Source organism: Lingula anatina, chromosome 5 (assembly GCF_051362555.1).
Source record: "Lingula anatina isolate TDL-2025a chromosome 5, LinAna3.0, whole genome shotgun sequence".
Classification (NCBI taxonomy): Eukaryota; Metazoa; Brachiopoda; class Lingulata; order Lingulida; family Lingulidae; genus Lingula; species Lingula anatina.
Genome location: NC_141771.1, coordinates 8,321,295 through 8,349,243, shown reverse-complemented (window position 1 = coordinate 8,349,243; position 27,949 = coordinate 8,321,295). Strand labels below are relative to the sequence as shown.

Here is a 27,949-nt window from a genome sequence, read left to right as displayed (position 1 = left end):
TTTAACTTGAGTTTTTCCTTATTTATCAGCAAAATTTTAGACACAGTACGGGCGATTAGGAATGATATGTTATGCAAGAGGTGATGACACACCATGTTAGATATTAAGGTTGTATAATTCTACCTTTCTTTGAAATAAATCCATCTAAACGTTTCGAGAGAAGAAGTTCAATCACTATTTTTCTTTTAAAATATTATATGATATACCCTGATATACTTAACGCAAACATAAATTGTATTTTTGGCACCAAATTATTTTCATTATTTATATACCTGTAGAGGTATTTCTGGATGCGACCACTTTAAATTACATAGCAGTACTATAATAAAATGATATCATCCCATTGAATCGTAGAAAAAGGCGTTAAAAAGATTAGTTGAAAAATTTAACATGTATAGACGATTTTAATATAACCAGGCATGTGGTTATAATTTGAGGTTTATAATCAAAACGATGTTTATTTAAAAAATAGAATCTAGTTAATATATCTTTACAGCATAATGGTTTAAAACAAGTACACACAATAACAATCAGAGAAAAATGAACAGCTTATTATTAAACCAATAGATGCATAATTATGAGTTAAATGTCAGTTTTAACTTTTGAAAAAGCCAGTACATTCTGCAGCTAAAAACATTACCCATAATGATATATGGTTTACTATCTCTCGTAAGCTATATCTAGAATTGCAAAACATGTTACTAGGCCGTTGTGTTGTGCAGTGTTCAATGGAAATTTTCTCAACTACTACAGTTTAAATAAATTCCTATTCACAGTGCGGTCAATAATCAGGGCCTTTAGGTAAAACAGTTGTCGCGTGCTGTACTGTATGTGTACTAATTAACTCTCTCTCTATCTTATTCAAAATGCATACAATACACCCCTATAAACCCCTATCAAAATAAGTGTCGCCCTAATGCAGTGCGCTTGATTACATAAACCATGGACACCAGCATGCTACATCATGCTTGCTATTATACTAAGGCAATTATATTGTAAATAAAAAATACTTTACTAAACTTGTATGCCTGCGATATGAAAATTCCTTGTTCTGACTGGTACAGCAAGGAAATATTTAGAATAACGATATCTGAATTGGTCTTTCATACTGAAATAAATATATGGTTTGCTGCAGGCACGTAAGTGTGGCAATGTAAACTTATAATTTTAATTTTAAGTAGCTGCTGTAGTCACACTATATTCATGAAACACTAAGGAGGCACGTTCTCTTCCCGTTGCTGGGTTCCATGTAGAACAGATTCACAAATGACTTCTTAAGATAGTTTCATAATACATAATTAAGCTAGTTGTGTCCAAAAAAAGAGTTACCCTTCAGTAATCCTCGCGTGAGGACATATAGTATGTTCAATGGTTTTCAGATGTAGAGATTGCGTTGGTCATTGAAGACCAAATAATAAAAGTGTATGTGTTTCAGACAATGAAAAATACAGTGCATTAAAGATGAGATTTAACTGAAATTAGCGCAAACAAAATGTGTTTTATTTTGAGTGTCCATCAATGTCCTTTTACATCATACTTGAGTTATACTGTCGATGCGTAGTTTAATGAACGTGTATGTTACAGTTACAGTACATGTTTGTGCAGATATATCCTCTACCAGGGCTACACATTGATTAACTAACAATTAACATATATTTCTCTGGTTAATTTTGTGTACATTTTTGTGTGCCGAGCAAGCATTGTGCATAGTATTGGTGTGATCACTCAGCTGGCATCTGGAAGGAAGAAGTGTATCTATAAAGCCTGGGTCACAATGCGCTTGCAACCTTTTGGCAACCTCTTTGCAACCTCAGTCGCAAGGAGGTTGCCATAGGTTTTAAAGTGGTCGCATTAGGTTGCTAACAGGTCGCCTGCGATCGGTGACACACGAAGGCCATTTTTTCTGCACCGACAACCAGTGCGACTAAAGATGAAAATTATCGGTATCCTAAAGGTTGCCTATCGGTCTCTTCTTGGTTGTCAGTAGGTTGCTATAACCAGTAGCATACCATTTGCAACTGCACGGTCGATTGACCGTATTTAGTCGACTGGTCGCTTACAAGTTTTTTACCAATCGCAAGTAGTCGGCAGCAGGTCGCCAGAAGGTTGCAGCTGTAACTTCATGGTCGATTGACGGTCTTTAGTATCTTGGTCGCAAACAGGTCTTTTACCGATCGCAGGAGTTCGAAAATATGTCGCAGGAAGGTTGCAAGCGACTGTAATAAAATAGGCGTAGGATGGTGGTCTATTTGGGCAAATTCTTTTTCATAATTTGTTATGTAAGCCTTCTAAATATCAAGGTCACAAATTATAATATTTTAGAAAAAAAAACAACATAAATTGCAGTTGTTGGCAATATTTTATACCAGTTGCTAAGGCTTTCATATACCAGGTATTTCACACCTACGAAACCAAAAAAAAAAAAAAAAAAATGTGATGATAAAAGCAATTTAAGATTTTTTGACGCTACGTTTATTTATTTTATCATTTTGCGAAAATCATAGGTTAAATGCCGAAAACCTCAATTATATATCGCTGTATGTTATTTAAAAATTTTCAAAGCCATATTGTCAGAGAAACAAATACACAATGAAACAAATACACGAATGCAGAGAAAACGGAAAATAAAAGCAATTTAATCAGCAAGGTATAACTGCTATTTAATTACATAATTTCAACATCAAAATTATCCACAAATAATTGAACAAATCGTAAAATGTGTCCAATAGACTTAAATAAAAATACAGACTTGACATTTAATATGGAATATTTCAGTTTCGAATGTATGCCTAAGTAAAAATGCATCCTTTTTTCAAAAAACTCAGATCTCATATAAGATATGTGAATGGAGAAGTGTGTAGTCAGGTGTGTCACTTCCAATTCACTGAATTCCAGGTTTGTTGCGCTGCTGCATTATGTAATATGCAGTGATTTAATTGGGTAGTGCTCCTTTGGGCAGGTCAAAGCTTGGCTTTGGCAAAGCATGGTTCTTCCAAAAAAGTATCCATATGTCGGTAACTACTGCATAGAAGAATTTGAAATTTGGCATGCAAGTGGTCAGTTTTGCAAGGTGTAAAATGAGCTATGCACTGCTCCGCAAATTTGTTAATCTGTGGCAGAATGGCTCGAAAAAGCCAGGCATTGCCAGTCAGATAATTGCGCCAAACGAAACGGTCCGCACAGTTTTATAGAGTAATGTCCAGACTGATGCACCTACAGAGAGACCACACCCAATGTATTGAAATCTTACCACCAGGGTACAGGACGTACTGTCTGTCGGGATATGTTGTTGCAACTAAACAAAAACCACCCAGTCCGTTCAGAATGAGGGGTAAATTGCCACCAAAACGCATTTTTCAAGGCCCTTAGCGAACACCAAACTGGTTTTAGCTGGTTAGAATACCAGACGACCTCGGGGGAACCCACTGTAAACAGCAAAACATCGCTGTATGTTTCTCTAATGAATTGGGGACCTTGACTGTTTCTGAGTTGAACACTGAAAACTCGTGGCTTTCTATATTGAGGTCAGTTTTCACCTATACCGCTCAACTTGTCAAAACAGAATTTACAGACATCCAGAAGAGGCCAACAACTAAGCGTGTGCCGCGTTTAAAGTGACTTAGTTCATTAACAGCGTCGGTAATTGGAGCGGATACCACATTGGTGCCAAAACACCAATGGTGGTCATCCACGAAAACCTGAACAAGATCAAATAAAGGAATAATCTGGGAACCACTTGACTATCATTTGACAGGGGGCACCTTAGGAACAATTTTAGGTTGCACGGTGAAATTGCCGGTACACACAGAGCACTTTTAAAAGCAGATTACTTACAGAACCAAGGAAATGAGCAGCTACCTTGGTAATCAAAATCGCCACATTTGAACCACATAGACAATATGTGGGCAGGCCATTACTCGCCGAATCAATGACCTACATGTCCTACAACAAAACTGGACCAAATAGGACAGATTTTGACCGATGCCTGGAATGTTATTCCAGATTTAACTCTAAAAACCTAACCCAAGTAATGCCTTGCCCCTTGAGAGCGCTGGTAGCAGACAGAAGAGGTCAAGCGTAACAGCGACCGTTACTGTGACTAGACACTGACATGGGGGTTCTTTGTGAGGCGTGTAACTCTTTTACAGAAAATAATTTGGAAAATATGGAGATCCAAAATATCTCTTTTAATTGTTGTCGTATGACATAGAATAGGCAATGTGTTTTTGTTTGCTTCTCTGGCGAATTCCATTAATTAACTGAAGACACAATGACATCAAAAGGATAATTAAAAGTTATTAAAACCCAATTTTAAGCCTTATTTTCATTTATCAGTCAGCAAAATAGGAAAAAACTGATGAAAAATGATTTGGAAAAAAATATTCCATATTAAATGTCAAGTCTGTAGTTTCAACACAAACAATTTAACATCTTCCCAGTGCTTGGTATCCTCACTACAAGGGTGAGAGTGTAAAAAGTACACGATGCGCATGACTTGTCACGATTTAATTACGTTGTATTGTAAGCGGCAAACGCCTAGGATAAAAAGACAAAGGGAAAACCACACATTCGGTTGCAAATCAGTTGCAAAGCAGTCGGCGACCTGTTAGCAACCGGTTGGATACCACAAGTAGGTTTTTCGGTCGCCAGGAGGTTATCGGTGCTGCACCGAAAACCGGCGCAACCGGATATTAACCCAGCGTTCATTTGGAAACCACTTTGCGAGTTGTTGCAACCGGTCGCCGACCTTTTTGCAACCGGTGACAGTTGCAAGTCGCAAAGAGGTTTTTTGTTCAGTGTGACCGTAACTGCACAGGCCTTGCGACCTCAAAGAGACCAAGTATGTGAACAAGAAAATATTGAGGAGTATTATGAGTTTAATAAGGATTAAAACGTTTTCAAGTTTATGTTTTTATTGCAGCACTGGTTTCGTTAGGTAAGGGTGTAGTCTTTTCAAAAGTTCACAAAACATTATTAATTCTATTTTAAGGAAGGAAAGGAAAACTTCCTGATTTTCAAGTCGAAGTTCTTTCATCAAATGTTTGTAAGCGCCTTACAAGGGGCGTCTTGCAATCCTTGGGTTCACCCAGTATTTTCGAGTTTTTTTACTCGTTTTACTTCTTACGTAAACAAAGTCAATGATTATAGCAGTCCCGTCTTTTTGAAAAGGAGTCGTTTTACTACAACATTTTTGTCTTTTGAGAGGGGAATTTATGGGAAAGCAGCTACTGTCACAAGTTGGCAACATATATGTCCTGAGCGACCTTGCTGCTACCAGTTGACAAGCGATTGCTACAGTCCTGCAACCGGTTTTCGGTCACCGAGTGGTTGCAGACAGGTTGTGTATCGCTCGGCAAACAGTGTGCGACTGGTAACCTACAACTTGAAGATGGCCTATAGTAGATTGCAGATACCATACTGCAACCTTGTTGCACCCGGTTTGCGACTGCTTGCCGATCAAAATTGGCCACAGCTTCTTAATTAGCTTGCAAAGTGATCGCAAGCGACCGCCAGATTTTGTGGTTGCAAAAAGGTTGCAAAAAGGTCGCAAGCGCAGTGTGACCCAGCCTTAAGATAAACCTTTAAGTCGACTGTGTTGTATATATTCAACATATTGCATTGTCACATGATATTCAGAATGTATTTTTCTGCAATATTATACACCTTTGTCGGCCAGTAGATCATATAGCATGGTTTATCTATCATGACAATGAGAGCAATTTATTGTAAAAATAATCCTTCGGAAGCAAAGGTAACTAAGTATATGCCCTCAACGCCACGCTTCCTTCTTCTAATTGGCACAATGAGGAAACATTTAACATTAATTGCTCTGTCGTACTAAAATACCTTAATGATATACTCCTGGTACGTCACATTGTCAATATTGACCTTTCATTCTAATTTCAAGTAGTTGTTCATGTCCTTGAAGTAATAGTGATTAGCGTTCTCTTGACGTCTCTGCGTTCCTTGTAGCAACAGAAAAACAACACTTGTTGAGATATTTTCATAAAATGAGAACAAGCTCCTTATGCCTAAATGTATTTAGATTGTGGAAAGATTTGTTGACTCTTATTCAAAAAATGTGAGGTGAAATAATAGAATAGCCGAATTCACCTGTAACGTGATCAAAACAGATTTACTGCATGTTCAGAAATATCAGGTGAGACTATTCCTTGTCACAAGGTGCATTCACAGCATCATGTGGCAAGATGGAGGAATGCTCTTATGTCTGAAACGATGATTAATAAATAAGGAATTTATCATAAATTATGCACTACGGGACGGATTAGAAAATAGTTAAAAGTTTCCATCTAGTGCAGCTGTGTTAATGTGTTTTATTATGTATCACAACGAAGGTGTTAAACACCTTAATGGTATGTTACATGCACGTTACGTTGACAATGTAGACAATTCATTCTAATTTTAAGCAGTTGGTTATGTCAGTGACACATTATGGATGTGCGTTTTTTTCAAGTTGCTTGGTTTCTTGTAGCAACAGAAGAAAACACTTTGCTATATTATCAAAATACTAAATATACCCGGAATTTCTATTTAAATAATTACGTATATCCCCTTTATGGGGAATCCACGGTTTCGGTGCTTTTGTCTCAATGTTTGTGTTCTCTACTTTGATAAGCATCACCGTCTTTATAATATAAGAATGTACAATCATAGTCTGTAGATCACCACGTTTAATATGTGACGGAGCAAAGTAAAGTCGGAGTAAAACCATTATTAAAAAAGAAACCATTTCGAAATCATGGGTAGTTTTTTTTTTTTTTTTTTTTTTTTTTTTTTTTTTTTTTTTTTTTTTTTGAGATTGCCTATATTCAATACCTGCAATATTGATGGTTATCTTTCTCACGTCTATAACGAGTGCAGAAATGTCAAAGTATACTATTAGTCTGCACCCTGGGTTTCGTGGTGGCTATGGAATCTACCGACAAACATTACATCTCGACGAGCCAATCACATTTCAATAAACCCCGTTACTCCTCATCTCAAGATAGTCAATTCTAAACATGCGTTTGCAAAGTGGTTTGTAAGGAAATCCCCACTTTCACTTGATCAACTTGTAATCCCCAAAGATCCCGCCAATTCACGCACACTATTCAAAAGCTCAAGGGTTGTGATTGATTAGAAATTGATTCATTGATTTCTATACTAATGTCGTTTGCTTGCAAATAGCAACCAACCCCATAGATAATTTATTTCATTTATAATTTGTTTTTTAAATCTAATTAATTACCACAAACAGCTAACAATATAAAAGTAGAATTGAATTGGCAAAAACACTTAGATACTAACAAATGACGAACATTGGCCATTTGATTAATAGACCTGATTTTTTCCCCAGGACACAGGGTCAAATAGACCGACAACCAACAAAATATGGATAGGAAGATGATTTTGTCTTTTAAGGCAACTGATATCCAGGGTATGACGTGTTATTTGTTCTTTTGCATAGATATTTACACAATTTAATGTTTGTCAAAGAAAGGATCTTATAAATTAAGATTAATTGCGTTCTGGTGAATAGGTTTCGACCGTAATAAATAAAATCACGTCTTTTTAATTCAAATTGGCCTGAATTGTTTTTCAATTGGTAAGGAGGGTTTTCACACCCAAATATTCATTGTACGCGCCGTGTACGTATATAAATTGGCGTTGTCTTAGATAATTCGTCAGAAGACGCTGTTAGACTTGGATCAAACTCATCCTTCATTGGAACCTCGACGTGGCTGCACCATAGAGGTGAGGTAATGAAGAGTTTACCAATTTACAATTTAATAATAAACAGTACGTGGTATTTGTTGTAATATTTGGATAAGTCGGTTATCATTTCTCATGCCTTTATTTTAGATATTGTATAGTGGAGGAAAGCATTTCCAAAAAATATTGTTTTATGTTTTGAATCTATAAATTCACAAAACAGTTATATGATGATAATAGCGACATGCCATATTAAATTGCCTTTCAGCCTGGTTATTGCTACGCTTTTCAGGCATAACATGAATTCGGTGCTATTTGTTTTTTCTTGTTTGCTGACTTTGAATTCGATACAAGGTAAGACGGCTTGCTTTGTTTATATCCCGTACATCTACATTTATATTTTCATAATTTCATGTCGTGTGTTGATGGACAACACGTGTGACAAAGTAGTTTTGTTGCTATAAGTCAAAGAATGCAACCATTTGGAAGCTAAAACATTTTTCTTGGAAATGTCAGCAATTAAATAACCATTACCGTGGTATTCTCTGAACAAAATCTCGCCGACGATTTTACGTTTTGAAGTATATCTCCTTCCAGGTCATTACTGGTCCCCTTGGTATGATCGAGACAACCCTAGTGGTGACGGGGATTATGAAACTCTGTATGAACAAAAGGTGATAAAAATTACTGCTCATTTTAGCTGGTTAGTTGAATAGATGAAAGACTATTACATGGAAATAACTCAACGAGCTCTCGGTGGGCAATTCTCTGCAATAAACAATAAATGAATAAATAAACGAGTAAATTTAAATGTATAGTAATTTGTGGCAATTAAGAAATAGCAAAACGAGAGAGAGAGAGAGAGGTTAGGTTTTGTCTGGCTTTCTGTGAAATGAGAAAATGGAAAAATGCACACATGAATATACAATATGTTTATTAAGAGACTAGGTTACGTCTGTGGCGGATGTAAACCCATCGGAGCACAGTGTCGCGTGAGGGGATCAAACATTACGTTCACGCGCTGGTCTGGAACTGCTCCAGATATATTGGCGATTCACTGTCTACCCACCAAAGGTCTAGCGTGTGTCAACTCCCAGCAGCCCGACTTATCCTGCAATGACTATGAGATACAATACTTGTGCCCTACTACGTGTAAGTGCTATGGAAACTGTTATATATATATATATATATATATATATATATATATATATATATATATATATATATATATAATGTGTACATACCAATATAAATTTTTATTTTTTTATTTTCATTATCCCATTACTAAGTTTAAAATGGTGACATGCATCAGTTATCTGGATATTATACATATCTTCATTTTGATTTCCTCTATTCTATTACTCAGCTGGAAACTGGACAAACTACCTAGATAGGGATAATCCTAGCGGCACCGGCGACTGGGAAAACGTTGCATCATTCAGGGTAAGAATTGTTTTACTAGAAATAAAGTCAGGAGCTTCCTTTGGAAAAAAAGTTGGTTTACTTTAAAACGCATCACGATCGGATTATTCCTACGGTGGTGAATGGTAATTTATTGAATTTTCTTTTTTTCTTTTTCTTTCTTTTTTTTCTTTTTTCTTTATTTTTTTTTTTTTGCGATGTTCACCCAAGCTATTATTGCTTTTTTATTGTACCGAGCGCCGATGGAGCATGGATTCCCAGAAAACGATAAAAAACACTTCTGCTAGATTCTTATACTACTCAAATAAAGTCAACATGCAAGGGATCAGTCATAAAAGAGCTTTTAACTGCACCTTCTTCAAATTTGTGGTCGTAGATACGACCTTTCTATCTGACCTACTTATCTACAACGCAGAGACCTGGCAGAAAAATCCGTTCAAATATAATATTTCGGATATTAAAAAAAGACTTATGTAATTCTCTAAGTTACAGTGTTTGAAATTATATGATAACTATTGGTAGGCTTTTGTGGTAGTACAGGTAAATTGACTTCAAATGCATTAGGTGTCTGGCACGCCTACTGAAGCTGCCAAACGAAAATAAATTACCCTCTGGCTGTGACATTTATCTTTTAGTAAGTTTACCATAAAATTTGCTATGTCTTAAGTTTTAAATTGACCGATCTCTGTGTCATATTCGTTAAATACCCCTTAAATATCTGCTGTCGCTACTTTACTTGCCTAGATGGCACTAAATCTGTTTATTTGTATTTCTGTTTGATCTTAACGTATACATCGCCCTCGATATCTTTATGGTATTATTTACAACTAAAATTTGTTCTCTCTTTTTTTCAGGCTGATGGCAACAACCTTTGCAATGGTGGTCGCCCAATATGCGCCCAGTGTCGCGATGTAGTGGACGAAGACCATTATTACGAAACTGGAGACACGTACAATACCAACCATGACTGTAGCTGGGAGAATGGCTTGATTTGTACTACAGAAGTCAACGGGGGGACCTGCAAGGATTACGAGGTGCAGTTCAAGTGCCCAACTATATGTAAGTCGTCTTATAAACTGTCGAATGTGAACAGAGTAAATGCACCACATAAAACCACTCCATGTTTCGCTGGTCCACTGAGATTTACTACTGGTTCATTTGCTCCTTTGCTCAACTCCAGTTTGTGTTTTCCAGGAGATATACCAGCTTAGTAGTTTAGTGATAGTCATGTAGCCTTTCATTGATTTTAAATAAATTGCGTATTCCACTCATTACAGTATAACTTTTAACTTTTATAACTTATCACGCAGGCACATGTAGCTCATGTTCTTGCGCAACGTGGACTTCCTGGTTAGACAGAGACAGCCAAGGCGGTAGTGGAGACTATGAACTCGTAGGGCCAACGGGACATAATCCGGTAGGTATTACCCAGTAAACAGAACGTTTCAAAACGTTTCTGTGTAAAGTTCTTTGGCTATATATAAAGGTTCTGTGTTTGCTGGGTATAGACTTTAGTTTGAAATTGGCATGTTTTTTAGCCTTATTTCCAAAACGTGAAATAATGTTTAAGTATAAAAAAACTGGTTTAAATAGAACGCAGTTAAGCTTTATTGTGGTAGTTTCAACCTTTTTATCGAATATTCGGTGTCTATTTTCACATTTGAAAAATATGAAATTTTGACTACCTTCGGGACAGCATGGCTGGAGTGCTGGTTTTTAGCTTCAGATATTTGTCGTATATGTTATTTATATCTTTAGTTAATGATAAGAGGATAAAGCGGGTGGGGACTTTATGCCAACAAATTACATTCGTTACTCAAAGAAAGGATATTTACATCTTTCAAAAGCCGTGGAATTTTCGTTATGTTTCAGAGTTAAATAACTCCATCAAATTTTCCTATTTGAAATTGCCATTAAACACAAAAACAAATTATTGACTTACATATGCACACGATTTATTATAATATTGCTAAAACCGAGTAATTAGTAATTATTTACAAACTTGCATCAGTCCTTACACGCAGGTTGGCATCGATTCGTACTAGTACTGTACGCTTCTTCATTTTAGGAATAATCCTTTATTACGGATATAAAAATGATACAAATAAACACATCGTGTCGTGTGAAATACAGTTCCACGTTGGCAGCCAGAAAAACAATTCTACTTTAACTTAAATTTTACTTTTAATTAACACTTTAAGACTGTATCTTTGGGGGTGGAATTGTGCGTACAATTTCCGAAAGACAGTGACACCCTTATTATGACTGTGACAAAAATATCACAAATGGTAACAAAGGCGTCTTCTCTCTCTTTTCAAGTGCTCCAATAATGAACCAATTGATATCCAGTGCCGCGTCAGAGGAACCAATCAGCCATGGGATCAGGCGGGTCAGGTGATCAGAGTGAAGTGCACGCCTTCTGAAGGGTTCGCCTGCGTCAACAGCGACCAGCCGAGTGGATATTGCTACGATTACGAAGTTCGTTTTCTGTGTCCATAACTTTGCTTACCCCCAGGAAGAAGTGACACATACATCATGTTAAATGACATACATTATCTGAAATAAACGCAAATAATTTCGAATTATTTTAAATATTTACATATATTTCAATTTCGAAGGAATCGGAGAAATATTACCTGTTAGTCTATGTGAATTAATTCTGAAGTGACAGTCTGTTAAGTATAAAGGCAGGTCTCCCAATACCAGGTGTTCAGCTTTCTGTTGGGTGCAATACATAAAGCAGTGCTTTTAACCACTTCTAGTTATTGTCATACATGCGGGATCATCTATTAACTGATATTGAATTATGAGATGTTTTTGGGGAAAGCATAAAGACAGAGAGAACCCGATGCAGATAACAGTTAATGGCGTTGCAGAGGATTCGGGGTGCTGAATGAATTGGGGGTGGTGGGTGTAGACGTATGACCACATACAACAACATTTTGCACCTTAAATGCTAAACTGGAGTCCTGAGAACATCATTAGATTGGTCATATCACTGCCGCCTATGCTTGGCGGAAGAACCCAATGGTGTTATTTAACCAGAAACTAATGCACACATCATAAATCCATTAATTGCAAAAAATGTGTATTAATATCAGCTTTGCGCCTATGTATCGTACACAGGAAAATAGAGACTAAGTGGGGTAAAAATGACCATTTATTATTATGACAGGGTTTCACATTTGCATTTTTATTAGAAAAACATAATGCAGGTGAGGGTAGGTTCTGTGGGGTAAAGCGGTATAATATTGAAAACTGAACGGATGATTCCTGTCCTCAAATGTTTTCTATTGATGGTAAAAGGGGGGGTGGTCAAGAATTTCAATGTGACGCTCGTGGTTTCCATGCATCAACATCCAAACATCAACATCACTTCACAAACATGAGCAGTAACAGTCACTTACATCAACAGAATCGAAACATTTCGGGAATTGAAGCGTATTATCCCATCGTTTATTACATTTCTCATAATTTAGCTCATTAATATTTTATACAACGCATATGTCTTATCTCTCATTGATTACTTGCGTTACCATTCAGCGAGCATAAGAAACCTCTCAAAACTCCCGTTGATTCCTTACCAATCGGGTTTACTTGTCCTGGGTGCTTTGCCTGCATGGTTCTGATACATCCAAGGTACTAATGCAAATGAACTGGACAACACCTAAAGATCAAAGTATAATGCATGCCAAAAAATAATGTTCTCAATTCACCATAATCTTGCTCCTCCGTACCTTACTGAGTATTTCTCATCTTTTAGAAATCCATCTGCTTCACACGCTGGACAATTGTTAGAAACTACACAACCCCTGCCAAATTAACTTATAAAGCCCCTGAATACTTCCTTATGTCTTCATGGAACAGTCTTAATTTAGAGCAGAAGAGCCCTAGTTTTGCATTACTCAAATATTCTCTCAAAACTAAACTTTTCTCTTGATCCCGATCTATGATCACTTTAAGGCTTGCTTGGATATAAAAAAATGCATCTTAATCGGGCTCGCATCGACTTTTCATTCAGATCTCAACTTTATAAGCATATTTGGCTATCTTTTAACACTCTAAACTGTCTATATGGTAAGGCTGAAACTCGACGATATTTCTTCTTTCGATGCCCCCTTAAAAAGACGAATTATTGTAATTTCTATAAAGCAGTCTAAAAGATACCCAGAGATGACTAAATAAACTTGAGAACGCAATAAGAGAAAATTAAACTCTAATAGACAATGTGTGACTTCATACTCTGAATTAGCCACTCGACCGCCCTCGGGTTGAATCCTTCCCACTGCCTATCCCCTCCTACAGCTGCCCTGCGATGTGCCAGGCCCTCCACCCCCCTGTAATTAACTAATTTTCAAAATTTATATTTCAGTTTTTATCATAAACATTTTTCTTTTCTTTTCTCCTTTATGAAGTTATCTTAAAATGAGCACATAAAGCTTAAATCAATTTGCCATCTCCATATGTGTATACTATTTATGATTCTAATAAACTAATTAATGTGTTACAAACTAATTACTGCTTTAACCTTTTTGGGGTGAGGGAGAAATGTATTTGAACTTTGTTGAAAAGTTGGACTGTTAATTGGTTTTTTTCACCTCGTAGATTCATCAAAACTTTTCATGTGTGAATGCAGTTTTATTTTTGCTGATTTTTAGGGAAAAGTGATTATAAGTCACCCTATTCTATTGGCACACCTTTATCTTACGTTTTTTTAATAATTCAGTAAACTGAGTAGATTGAGTTTGGGAACAATGTGTGTATATTATACTTGCGCGTTGAATTAAACATATTTACTGTAATTTTCATCAACGCATGTAGGACATTAGAGAAAAATTGGACCTCACCCCCTGCAAATACCAATTCAGAGATGGGGCAGTCTTTTCTCACAATTCTGAGAGTGGAAATTGGGTGTTTTCACAATGCACACATAACCATTAAAGATGAAACTGAATTCGAATGCGGGAATTGAATAAAAAAGAAAGAGCAGGTAAAAAGGCAAAAACAGTAGTATGAGTAGTTACTTACACCCCACACCTCAGTCTCTCCGTTATGTAGCAAAAGTTAAATTCAAAGACTTAACTAGTTTTGGTTTCAGCAGTGCATTGTGTTAAATTTGAAGGTTCTTGCCCGTTGTTGAGGAAAAATTAAGGTAAATTAGCACTGATATTTCGTTGTGTGAATGAGCAGGATATTTGAATTTGAAGATATCCCCAAAATATCCCCTTTGCCTGAAAAATTAAATCGGTTTCTTATGGATTATCTTATTTCAGGATTTAATTTTTTAGAAAAATAGCACTATGGACTATTTTGTAATACTTAAAGAAATTCCATTTCATTTGTCAGTGAAAAATTGCAGATATTTAAATGAAATGTCACAAATCAAAATATTTTTCAAAAGAATTAACTAATAAAACTGATTTTTACAGAACTGCCGAGTAAATACAATAGAGCCATAATTTGAAAGTTCCTCTGGGAACGTGTAAGGAGTGTCCGTCCTTCTTGCTCCTAATAGTACATTATAAATATACTTGAATCAGTAAAACACAGTGACTTAAAAACAACTACCTGTAGCTGAATAGATTGGGGGGAGAATAAAAACCAGTACAAGGGTAGCAGGTACATCGAAGACAGTTTGCTTCTTTTAATATCTATTTTATTCTTAATCATAATTTCTATTTCTATTTCTGACAAATCCTTTATTCGTTCAAGCTGTTTTATGGTTTTTGCCTGAGCTATAGACTAAATTGCTAGTTATTATTATTATCATAAGGGTTAATTATTTGCCTGTCTCTCATTCACTCCATGATGCTTCACGATGAGCAAAATCTACTTTCAAAGGCCATATGTTGCGATTTCTGTTTTTGTCAAGGCATTCTGATTTATCTTAAGATTTTAATTAGTGTTTGGGAGTTGAGGTAAAATATGATGGCAATAGGACAGACGTCGCATATTTAATGAAATGGTTGAGCCAGCTGACAGCATCTATTTGTCGCAAACGTTGAGCATAAAACCTTAAAGGCCTAAATAATTAAATGACTTTCCCCACATTCTATCAAATGCGAGATTTTATTTATTACACGTGTCAAATGAAATGCTGTATTTACGGGAAATCAGTATTTAATTTTCATTTAAATCCACTGACTGGCATCATTATAATATTTTTAGAAACAATAAGGTGTTTAAAGATATGAAGAGCTTATGAAAACCCTTCCTTATTTACTCCCTCGTGATCAGCTGTCTCTTCCAAAATTTCTTTACTTCATAAAACTTACCAAACACAAGCCGATAAACTTTCCTACCGTTTGCTATTTAGTTAGCGGTCAGTGAGCAACAACATCTATTCACATCAGTCTGATGAGTGCCTACGTCCAGGTTGACCGTAATCTAACGGTTTGCATATGAACGTTTTCCGGCTTTTTATTTTTTAATTTCTATCTTATTCCTAGTCACGCCTTTTTGTTTCGATTTCTGAACAATTCTATATTTGATTAAGCTCTTTCAGGGTGCTGTAAGAGCTATTGAAAGAAATGCGTTGGGAGTAAATTATTTGTTCTCCCCTCAGTTACTCTGTTATGATACATATGTTGTGATATACGAGTAGCTAAATTCAATTTCAACGACCTCGACTTTAATAAATGTTTGGGAGCTGAGAAAAAATATGATGGAAATCGCTAAGATGTCGCATCTTTAATGAAGTGATTGAGCCAAAAAGCTTCCATTTGTGGTAAACGTTGAACATAAACACCTCAAAGGCTAAATAATTAAATCGTTTTCTTCCTATGTTCAGTCAAATTCGAGATAAAATGTATTTTACGTGTTAAGTGGAAATCTGCATTTATGGAAAATGGACGTTTAATGTTCATTTAAGTTACGTTTCTGAAGGCATTATAGTGTTTTTAAAAGCAATATGATATTTTAGAATATGTCCAGCCTATAAATACTCCAGATATATTGTTTTTCTTATACTTAGCATTTCAAAGCGATCATTAAACTTCCTCTGTCAGCACCTCTTGATTTGCACAATACTAAGTACATGTATTACCTATCAGTATCGTTTTATCGTTTTATCTCAGATACAATTAAATATACAACGCTGTTTCAAATCAAGCTATAAGCTTTTACTGCGTTATCCTGTTTGTGGTGAGAGAGAAATTTACCCGTAAAGAAGAAATATCTCTTGTATTTTAACGATGCTGATGAGTTGGACTGAAAACTGTGTTTTTGTTCACCTTGTTGACTCATCCGAATTTTTTCACGTTTGAATGCAATATTTCTTTTCTGATTTTAAGTGATAAATAAGTCACACTATCTTATTTACACACCTTCATTTTATGATTTTGTCCAAAAAATACTCAGTTGAAAAATGTAGCAGGTCCGAATGTTTCGGCAAGCTGAGTAGATTGGCTTTTGGGACAATGCGTGTAGTAGGTGTATTAACACTTCAAAGGGTCATCAATTACGCCATTATGCAAGGTGAATAGGCTTGGCTAGTATCAAATATTAATTAATATATAAGTTATATAAATTGCGGTCACACTATTAGAACATACCTCAAGCTCAAGTGCAATAACGATCACTAGCATATGAATAATAACAACTGCATTTTTGGCAGAATATTGATCATTTTTTTGTAGAAACTAATTGCCATTTATAACTGAAATAGTGAGTCACTCTGAAATATGAGCCATAAAAACTGATATTTACGATCATTGCCAATTGCTTCATTGACAAAATTTAACAATGTGACATTCATCAGTCACTGAAGCGGCAGTTCACGTTTCCAGTTGCTATTTATTGAGTTGTTTTTTAATTAATTCTACTATTTATTTGATTATATTTTACCACAACCATACAGACCTCTCATTTCACTCGATTTTCAACCAACTAACCAATATATATATATATATATATATATATATATATATATATATATATATATATATATATAACGAATAACGTTGGCATCACCAGTTTTTATTTCAAAATCTCAATTATATTCAATATCCTATCCAACTATATTGTCTTTTCCTTACCTCCAGTGAGCGTTTTATTTTTCAATCCACATTTCAGTCTCCTGATCGTCACCAGCATCTTTATCTATTACATCCCTATCCACAGCACATTGTCATCAGTAATCCTCAGTCTCATCAATGAGTTAGTTAATATTTATCCATCATTGAAACAGCTAATATTTTATAGTAAACCCTTCGAATGATAGGCACTTGTGGACGTTGTTATTTCCGTAACTTATTTAATGTTAAGTACATTTTTCAATATCTAAAGTTAGTTCAACAATTGACATCAGTTTAATTTTTTGGCCGCCATAACTTTAGATATTGGATCCCACTGCACACAATCTGAAATTTCCATCATCTAAGATTTGTTAAATGTTAAAACGAAGCCAAAATTACGTGTTTCTGCTTAGTCTCTCTACATCTGCTTCCTCCCACTTGATTCTCACACGAGTTTTTTCACTGTCATCACTTCATTAATCACAGTACTTGCCTTTTATTATACAGAAGAATGAAACTTGCTCTGCCTCGACACCCTCGTCGTCATTTAGCATTTCATTTCATGAATATTTCCTCTGTTATCGCAAAGAACTCTTCGTTGAAGATACAGATTAGATGAAATGGTCGAATCAGTATGTATTAAGTGATGCATTAAGCCATATGAGCAACCTGTTACTGGGTTAACCTATTTGTGGTCAGTGAGAATATTCACCAGCAGCTACGTGCTGGTGTAATATGATGCTCTTATATTGTATGATGTATAATACCTGTGAAGCAGGTATCAGTTTTTCAGATATTCCCAAATGTTCCATGGGATGTTCAGATAATTTTCAGAGATGTAATATATCAAAATATTTTCTTAAAATGACTCAACAATAAACCTATTTTTTTACAGAACTGCTGAGCATCAGAATGTAGCAATTTTCCATAAATAATTCAGCAAGCTGACAAAATTGGGTTTGTGGCCACTATAACACCATAATACATAAGAAATAAACTCTGCAATAACTGTATAATTTCTCCAACAAATAATACAGTATACACGTAGGAAGAATGATGTTAATTTTACAGAGCAGAATGTCCCGAATACGGCCTCACAGAGACTGCTACTATCTGACAGAAATTGTAGCAACCTTTAATGTTAAATGGTTTTCCTCCTCACTCACGGCATTTCAAGTATTTTTTCTGAGTAATGTTTAACGTTTCTGCACACCCTCCAGGTTGCATCTACGCCAGTTTTATGAATCCACAGCATTTATGTATGAATAAGTATCCATTCATTTATTTCTGTTTAGGGCAAGGAGGGTTAACTCTGTTCTAATTTGCAAATAAAGCCAGGTTTAATCGTTCAAATGTGGCATTCTTTACAATAGCAGTGACTGTAAGTGGCTTCATTCATACACTCATCTGGTTTAAAAGATTCTCTTTTTTCTCTTTTTGGCATAAAAATACACCTCTTAGCACTTCAAGTCGAAAATACTTTATCGTGAGCGATATATATATATTGCTTTGTTATAGGGTAATGTTACTGCTGACTTTCCGACGTGGGAAACCGAGGGCGTATACTTAGGGCTCATCTCCACTGAAGTTGTCGGTCTATGTAGATCAATCCAATTTTCGCTGAACACAAGTAATTAAACAGACTGACAAGCCTAGTATATGTACTAGTATAATCACCAGATTTACTGTATTCTACCCAACGCCTGGTTGAAGCGTGTAAATTTGTAAAATTGATTGCATTCAGCGAGTGTCCCTGCGGAGTTGGACCGATTTACAGAGACCGGTAGTTCCAATGCGAATGAGGCCTTTGTCACGTGGAAAGACCGAGAATGCATTCTTAAACGCCCAGAAAGCGGGTTTGGTGTTATACGTTCGGTATACTGAGCGGGGATCTGGCACAGCAGTGATAATCTGAATTCAAACCAGGCAAATACAAGCACGGGTAAGATACTTTTTTTATGATTTTCTTTTATGTTGAATTTCTTCTGTTCAAATTGGTTAATCGTATTATTTTCGAAAGAACAATCGATACTTGAACAAAATGTTTACTTGTCGGTTTACCTAGAATGTTGTCGGCATGACAGTGTTGTATGAACGCAAGTTGCAAAGCTATGAATGTACATTTCTTTTAATATTCTTTTTCAGTTCAGACGCATCATGAAAGGCATCTTCTTTGTGGTGGCAAGCATAGTGTCGCTGGTCCATGTTCAAGGTAACTTTAACATATTTTTTTCTACTTTTTGTCCGGTTTAAAAAAAAAGCGCAGCGTTATTTTTGCGATTGACTTACGATGTTTGTATTTTTATGTACTGCGTTGTTAAGTTTTTAGTCTAAAAATTATATAGAGATTTAGGAAATGAACAAGGAAATCAAATGATATTGTTCAGTGTTAGCGGCGTATTCTTTTGTAGTGATGATTGCTGTTGCTAAACTAGAGGACATGTTTAAGATATTGAAAATCGTGGCGTTTATAAAGACACGTTGGAGTAAGTTTCTTTGAAAAGAACACCAGTGATCAGCGAAACGTTTTTTTCTTTAATCTGGACGAAAACATACTGCATATTATTGTTAGACTGGACAGTTCATTTAATTTCAAAAGGCATTGCTTTCTATTCTTGAGGTGAGATAGCAATCGTTATGGGCCGTAACTTATCTTTGAACAAGATTTTAGCGCAAAAATTAGCAGAGTTGACCACGAATGTATGTACTACAATCACGTGCCGTCATTTTGCTTTCAATGACTTTTTTCTGTTATAAGCCCCTAATTACAGATTTTCATTAAGCGAGGGTATCATTTTGCTTTATCAACGATAAAAATATGAATTAAAACTTTTAAGAAAAAATCGCTGACAGGGTTTTGGAGTACTAAATAGTGTCATTAAATAGCCGTTGAAACGGCTGTCGTGGGTGCTCAGGTAAAAAAGAAATATGAGAAACCGTTTTTCAGTTTTTTACCCCAAAAATGCAATTATGACGTCACCCTTAAGATGACATATGTGAAAATATTATCTGAATAGGTCTCTGAATACTGACGGTATATCTGTTACCCAAAATAACTTATTTAAGGCAGTAGAGTTTCGGGTGAAGGGTAACAATACCTTTAATTGGATAACTTTTATTAATTAACCCTTCAATGCGAGTTAGAATAAATAAGAACACCGTCATAAAATGAAATATTATAGCGTGATAAAATTAATATAAATGACATTTTAAATGCTACGGAAAAAAAAGACAAAAGACATCAGTAAAGTGTAACATTAGATATGCCATAGGATAAAATGAAATTGTTCAAAGAACCATGACAACTTTACCACGAATTCAAACTCACGTTTCTCCCTCGAACAGGTTCTGGGAACTAGAATAAATATTCTTCTTTGATTGGTTTAGAGTTACCTGTGATTGACAGTGTTGGAGTGGAAGGTCTATTTATCAGCACACGATTCAAACTACTGCGCATGCGCAAAAAGTGAGCTGTTTGAAATGGTGAATTTGACAGAACCTGTTTGGTTTACCGGCTGGTTGATTTTAATTTGCTCACTGGTGTCGTTTTGAGAAATTATATTAGATATGTTTTATTGATTTTATGTATTAAAAAGTTAATCCTTCGAACTTTCCTTAGAATAACATTTGTTTTGCCTTTATTTTATTTTTATTTTCCATTTGTATTTATATTGTTATATGTGGACCCAATGGGGACTTTCCACCCCTCCCCCACTCTTGATAAATAAAATTCTCCATGTGGCAGACTGAAAATGACATTTGCTCAAATTGATATTTTTTGTAATAAACATCTTAGAATGGCATACATCAAAAGACTTCTCGTGTATTATAGAAATCTTCAATAATAATAAATATATAATATACGATATTGTTGAGGACGAGACGGTGATAGAAGCAACAAGAACGAAGAAAATAAATAAATAATTTAATAGCGAATAAATGGTTACAAAAATTGAATGAAAATAAAATTAAACCAAATCGAAATGGATCGCTGTCGGTTGGACTGCTATCGAGAGATACCACTGTCGTAAGTCGCCGGGTTGACTGCTGGGTCGTGGGCAGATGAGTGGCGCAGGAGTCGAGTAGACCGATATCGAGCCGCCGGGGTGACCGTAGTGTCTTGGGCCGATGAGTGGAGCAGGAGTAGACCGCTGTCGAGCCACCGGGGTGACCGCGGAGTTGTAGGCCGGTGCGAGGTGCTGGAGAGAACCGCTGCTGTCGAGCCGCCGGGGTGACCGCGGAGTCGTAGGCCGATGCGAGGTTCTGGAGAGAACCGCTGCTGTCGAGCCGCCGGGGTGACCGCGGAGTCGTAGGCCGGTGCGAGGTGCTGGAGAGAACCGCTGCTGTCGAGCCGCCTGTCGTTGCTACAAGCTGTGGTCGTCGGAGTGTGTTGATGCCGCACTGCATCCCGCTGTAGAAAACGTCCAGGTTATATAGCAGCTGGACGCAAAAACTGCTCAGTTACGGTGTTGAATGCGTTCACCATTGGCAGAGTTCATTAAGTAGGGAAGTTGAGTAACTGTCGCTGACAGATATGATGATATATTTTTTTAGAATTTGGAGGCTAAAACCTCCCAAGCTGCCTGGTTCTCATATCGAGGCACGACGTTTTGTTCGTTTGCTCTACTTATCATCTCCTGTTTTTTTTTCCGTTCATCTTTTAGGGCGTATTCCCAGAGCATTTAGATCGATCTATCCCCGCAGGGAGTCTCACTAGATTACTGTCAGATAATCCGGCTAAATGCCCGTCCCGCCTACTACAAGCTGTAAGGGGGTAATTAACTTACGTGCCCGCTTGGCTGACAGCTATTTAGACAGCTATGAATCTCCAGAGAGTTAGGTCGATCTAAAGTAGATCGATCTAATCTCTGGGAATGGGGTCTTAGTTATATTTTTGGGGAAAGACTTGAGGACGAATTATGATGGTTTCTAGAAAGTGTCCGGGGTAGGGGCGGTGGCAAAAATGATTAAATTTTGGTGATGATCTACTTATTAGCTTCAGGTTGATTATGAGATAATTAAGTGTATGTCTTGCGGTGGAAACTTGCTGGGAGGGGGGGGGGGGTAAGATGAAAATCCCAGAAAATATCTTAAAGAAAGATTAAATTGTGATGGTGATCAATACACTTATGAATGGGAAATTAATTTATTATTCGTATATTTGTATTTGCAACATGATGCAAAAAACTGTAGACGGATATTGCTGAGGTTTTCAGAAGCTTTCGGGATTAGACCAAGTACAAATGACCGGATTGTGATCTATAGATTAGTAATCAGTTAATGTATTAAGTTTGTCTGTCTATAGGGGACATGATGCAAAATTGGAGGGATTCTGATGAAACATTAGGGGTAGATCGAAACTACGCATAACTTTAAATTTGTTTTTGATTCATCAATCAATAATGGGAATTACGCCAATTATTCAGTTAATTAATAAATTATGAAAATAATGAGCACACTTTGAATTGATCAATAATTAATTTACAAATAATTGATAATAAAGATTTGTGAGTTGCCGCGTGAGTTGCCGTGGAGGTCTGTGCTTCCTGAGTGTTTTTCTATTATTATTATTATTATTACAATTATTATTATTAAAAATGTAAAAGAAATATTAGAAGCGATTTATTGCATGCAACATACTTGAAAGGACGAACGCAACAGATACCTTGCATTAAATATAAATGTAAATGAAATTTAAAAATTTTTCTTTCTTTCTATTTTTTGTCACGAGTAAAATTCACCTGTCTGCATCTCCACGACGAATAAATTATAAACGTGCAACTCTAAAAAAATGAAAAAAAAAAAAAAAAACATTAGCCACACTTTAGCATGGATTGGAGGATGCACTTGAAGGGTCTGTGCATGGAGTCAAAATGCTTTATAACGATTAATTGCGGATCGAATGATGGCGTTCCAAAAAAGGTGCATAGATAAAAGGGTATAGCGCTTTTGTTTGGAGAGTTATCCCTCAGTTATTCATTTTGGAGGATATATCTAGAGAGAGCAAAATCTCTTATGACGCAAAGTACGGGTCATTGTAATTTTCTATCCATGTGACTAATTAATGTGAAAAATGCTATTCATTTTATTTTATTTGTGCTTAAAACTACACGGCATTTCTTCTTTCAGGCCACTATTGGACGGGTTGGTATGATCGAGACAATCCTGGTGGTAAAGGGGATTATGAAACTTTGTATGATCAAAAGGTGAGGAAAACTGATTTCAGCTGTTATAAATATACTGTCCACTGATTTCAGCTGTTATAAATATACTGTCCACTGATTTCAGCTGTTATAAATATACTGACCACTGATTTCAGCTGTTTTAAATATACTGACCACAGTGCTTCAAAATGCCCAAAGATGCACATGTTAGTATGGTCACTGTTCTCAGTTACATAAGACCATATTAGTCTTCCGTACGTGTGCAATAGATTACTGATACGCTGAACATAAATTAGGACAAAAGTCGCAGAAATCAGTTACAATCAATGCTAGTGGACACAGAAAACAGAGAGCCACGTTTGGGGGACTGAATGTCATGCTGACATATCATGTCACGGCTTTCCGATCTGTACAGGGGTCAAGTTATTGGGCATTGCAATTGGTACAGTGTCATGGTTTGCGCGGCCATTAAAGTATATAGATATAAAAATGCGTTTTTTTTTTGCTAGTAAGGGGGAAACTAGAAAGGAGTTCTATGTGAAAAATAAAACAAAATCAATCAATAAATATGTGATAAATTTTAAAACTGAAAATATGTTTGACAAAAATTATCAAAACGAGAAAAGGAAAGGAATATTTTTTGTCTGGCTTTCTGTGCAATTGAGACGTTTATAAAGTTTATGAAATATTCCATAAATACTTCATCTGTTATAATAATTAAGAAACTAGGTTACGTCTGTGGCGGATGTAAACCCATTGGGGCAGAGTGTCGCGTGAAGGGATCAACCAGTACGTTCACGCGCTGGTCCGGAACTGCTCCCGATACCTTAGCGATTCACTGTTTACCTACCAGAGGTTTGGCGTGTGTCAACTCCCAGCAGGCTGACGGATCCTGCAATGACTATGAGATAAGATACTTGTGCCCAACAACGTGTAAGTGCTATGGGAACTGTTAAATATGTAGGTGTGCAGTGTATTGTAGTGTTTATATATTGTAGTGTATTATAGTGTATTGTAAAGTATTGTAGTGTATATGTAGGTGTGCAGTGTGCCGTGTATTGCACTACAATAGAAATATCTAAAACGTGCGGTTTATCTACCGCCTCGTTACATGCACAATCTCCTTTCTATTTCTAAAATGGTGGTGTGGTTAACTGGGCAATAAATATATTCATATTGAATCCCTTTAATCTTCCGTTTAGCTGGAACATGGACAAGCTATTTAGATAGGGATAACCCAGGTGGCAATGGAGACTTCGAAAACGTGGCGGCTTTTAGGGTAAGGATACTCACGTGATGTCCATGTGTCGATCATGTATCATATATGGCACTTAATCTGTTTATTTGAATTTCTGTTTGATCTTTGTGCATACATCGATCTTGATGTCTTTACGTTATTATACACAACTTAGATTTTGTTCTCACTGAGATCTGTTTTTTCAGGGTGATGGCGTCAACCTTTGCAGTGGTGGTCGCCCGATGTGCGCGCATTGCCGCGATAGAGTAAGCTACCTCCATTATTACGCAACAGGAGACACGTACAATACCAACCATGACTGTAGCTGGGAGAATGGCTTGATTTGTACTACAGCAGTCAACGGGGGGACCTGCAAGGACTACGAGGTGCAGTTCAAATGCCCAACCATATGTAAGTCGCATTACGAACTGTTGAATGTGGACAGAACAAATGCACCACATAAAACCATTCCACCATTCATTGGTCCAATGAGACTGAGATCTACTACTAGTTCATTTTCTCCTTCTCGTCACTCCAGGTAATGTGCCTGTGTTCTAAGTGGTGCGATACGGTCTAGTCGGGTAGCTTTGCGCTAATTATATAAGTAACAGTAAATTGCGTATCCCAGTCCTTATTGCACCTCTCTATGCATGATTTAAAATTATATCTGCCAGGCACTTGTAGCTCGTGCTCATGCGCAACGTGGACTTCCTGGTTGGACAGAGATAACCCAGGCGGTAAGGGAGACTATGAACACGTGGCGCCAACAGGACATAATCCGGTTAGTATTACCCAGCAAACACAAAATGTTTTATAACGTTACACAAAATGTTTTATAACGTTACCTAAACGTTTTTTTTTGTTATATAAATGTATGTTATGTAAACGTTATATATTGCAGAGGAAAAATCCCTAATTTGGAACCTTGAATTTGCCATGTTTTGTAACCTTATTTCTAAAACGTAAAATAATGTACATGCAAAAATGGTCTGAAAACAGCACAATTCAGTTTTAATATGGTTGTTTCAAAGTTTTGATTATTTATTCAGTGTTTTTTTTTCACATTTGAAAAAAATATTTTTGACTAACTTTGGGGAGCATAGCTCTCGGAGTGGTGCTTTTTAGCTACAAATTTGTCGTATAAATTGTTTATCCCTTGGCTATGGCATTGACCAAAAGGGCCAGTTGGACAGGGGTTTTGTGCCAGGAGCGCGCATTTGTTTCTCAAAGAAGGGCAGTTTACGTGTTTTAAAAGGTGTAAAATGTTCGTCATATTTCAGTGCACATTAACTCCATCATATTTTCCTATTTGAAATCGTCATTGGCCACAAAGACAATCAAAACATTGACTTATATTTGCTCCCATTTTTTTATAGTTTTGTGAAAATCGAGTATTTAGCATTTATTTACAAACTTGGATAGGTCCTTATAATTTCCAGCTTGTCCTACGTCAAGTTAGCATTAATTTAAACGCTTCTTCATTTGAGAAGTCCTACTTTATTATGGATATGAAAATAAGACAAATAAACACACTGTGTCAAGTGAAATAGAATTTCACAATGACATAAATAATAATAATATTAATAATAATAATAATAAACAACTCTGCTTTCAGTTAAGTTTTACTTTTAATTAACGATTTTAAACTTTGTGTCGGGTTGTGCGTACAATATCCAAAACACTGTGACACCCTTGTCATGACTGTGACAAAATATGACATATGGTAACAAAGCCATACATGTATTTCGAGCACTAAATTTGTGTTTGTCCTTTACTTATTCTTCCGCTTGGGTCAACGAGGAGACATAAATATGGCGTATGGTAACAACGGCGTCCTTTTTCTTTTTCTAAGTGCTCCGGACATGAACCAATTGATATCCAGTGCCGCGTCAGAGGAACCAATCAGCCGTGGGATCAGGCGGGCCAGGTGATCAGGACCAAATGCACACCCTCTGAAGGGTTCGCTTGCGTCAACAGCGACCAGCCGAGCGGACAATATTGCTACGATTACGAAGTCCGTTTTCTGTGCCCATAACTTGCATCCGGGAGATAAGGACAAAGTGACATAGTGATCATGTTGAATGGCATACAATACTACTTCAAAATAGTATATCTGCGACCTACTAAACCACCTTATGTAAAATATACCTTTTAACATACTTTTGATTATTGTACTGCCTTTAAAAAACTTTGAAATAAGATAATAACAGACGATTAGAAATCTTCTGTTACCCAAAATGATGTTATACCATGTGAGATAGTAGTATTATCATTGTACCTTTCTATGAAATAAATCCATCTGAGCGAACTGATTTTTTTTTTTTTTTTTTTGTTGTTATATCACTATTTTTCATTAAAATGTTACTATTCACACGTACCTAATACAAACACCAAATGCAATTTTGGCACCAAAGCATTTCCATCGTTTATATCGAGATGTGTATGTATATAACCACTTAAAGTAACCTGGCTGAACATAAATGAAATGATATATGATATTAAAATGATATAATTCAATATTCAGTTAATTGTACAAAATAATGTAGACGCACTGATAAGTAGAACAGAATAGAAAGCTTATTTTTATTAGAGTTCAGAATTTAATGTCAGTTAAAATTAAGTCAGTCCATATTGCTGCAATAGTAATATATGGTTCACGATATCTCTTGAGCTTGACCCAAAAATAACAAAAATGATTATAAACAATGTGCAGTGTGCAATGGACGTCTTCCCAGCTACCATTGCACTTCCTATTTCACAGCCAGTGCGAACTATGATCAGGGTAATAATAATATCATTGTCTCGTTATTAAAAAGTTGTCTTTAACGTGTTTTCAGTCAAACGAAGAAACATTCCAGCTTACTGATAATACCAGAGCTCAGCTAGCACTTGGCTAGTGCATACCTTACCTGTTATATAGTGCCTTTAATAACGAAGAAGAAAACACGGAAACTAAAACAGCTGGTCAATAAAAATGTGAATATAATTATTAAAAAATTAATTAATTTTTATATAAATGTGTAACAACTAGAACGCATGAGTCAGTTGAACCCCCAAAACAACAGTTATCATAATTTTTATAATTAATACCGAAGGGCACGTGCGTCTTAAATAGCGCTGTTTACATTAATATATTAAAACTAAAACTGCACAATTAAACTGAGATTCATGTTTCACAAGAAACTGCATGTGTATATTCATAAAACTTAATGTGAGTATCTAAACAATGAACGTTGACTTAATACGTTATAACTCCTTGGTGAGACGGACAAAAAATCACGATGTTTCGACCTTACAATAATATTTCTTCTAAAAACTAATTTTAAATTGTCACTGGTATCACGTGGTGACAGTGTAGTTGGGAGCAAAACACACTCACGGAGTATCCAGGAAGACAC

At 36.1% G+C, this 27,949-nt stretch overlaps 2 protein-coding genes across 2 annotated transcripts; both read left to right on the top strand.

Annotated features, from left to right (window-relative positions):
* Positions 1-7,674: 7,674 nt before the first annotated feature.
* LOC106167560 (mucin-5AC) lies at positions 7,675-12,179 on the top strand. The gene is made up of 8 exons (XM_087012781.1): positions 7,675-7,760; positions 7,982-8,067; positions 8,311-8,387; positions 8,655-8,865; positions 9,080-9,156; positions 9,990-10,194; positions 10,446-10,552; positions 11,455-12,179. The coding sequence occupies exons 2-8, from the start codon at positions 8,013-8,015 to the stop codon at positions 11,632-11,634; spliced, it is 912 nt and encodes a 303-aa protein (XP_086868907.1). The 5' UTR covers positions 7,675-7,760; positions 7,982-8,012; the 3' UTR covers positions 11,635-12,179.
* A 6,822-nt stretch (positions 12,180-19,001) lies between these two features.
* On the top strand, positions 19,002-26,863 carry LOC147761586 (mucin-5AC-like). The gene is made up of 8 exons (XM_087012778.1): positions 19,002-19,092; positions 19,296-19,362; positions 23,280-23,356; positions 24,037-24,247; positions 24,517-24,593; positions 24,758-24,962; positions 25,226-25,332; positions 26,404-26,863. Exons 2-8 carry the CDS (start codon positions 19,308-19,310, stop codon positions 26,584-26,586), a joined length of 915 nt encoding a protein of 304 aa, XP_086868904.1. The 5' UTR covers positions 19,002-19,092; positions 19,296-19,307; the 3' UTR covers positions 26,587-26,863.
* The last annotated feature ends 1,086 nt before the right edge of the window (positions 26,864-27,949 follow it).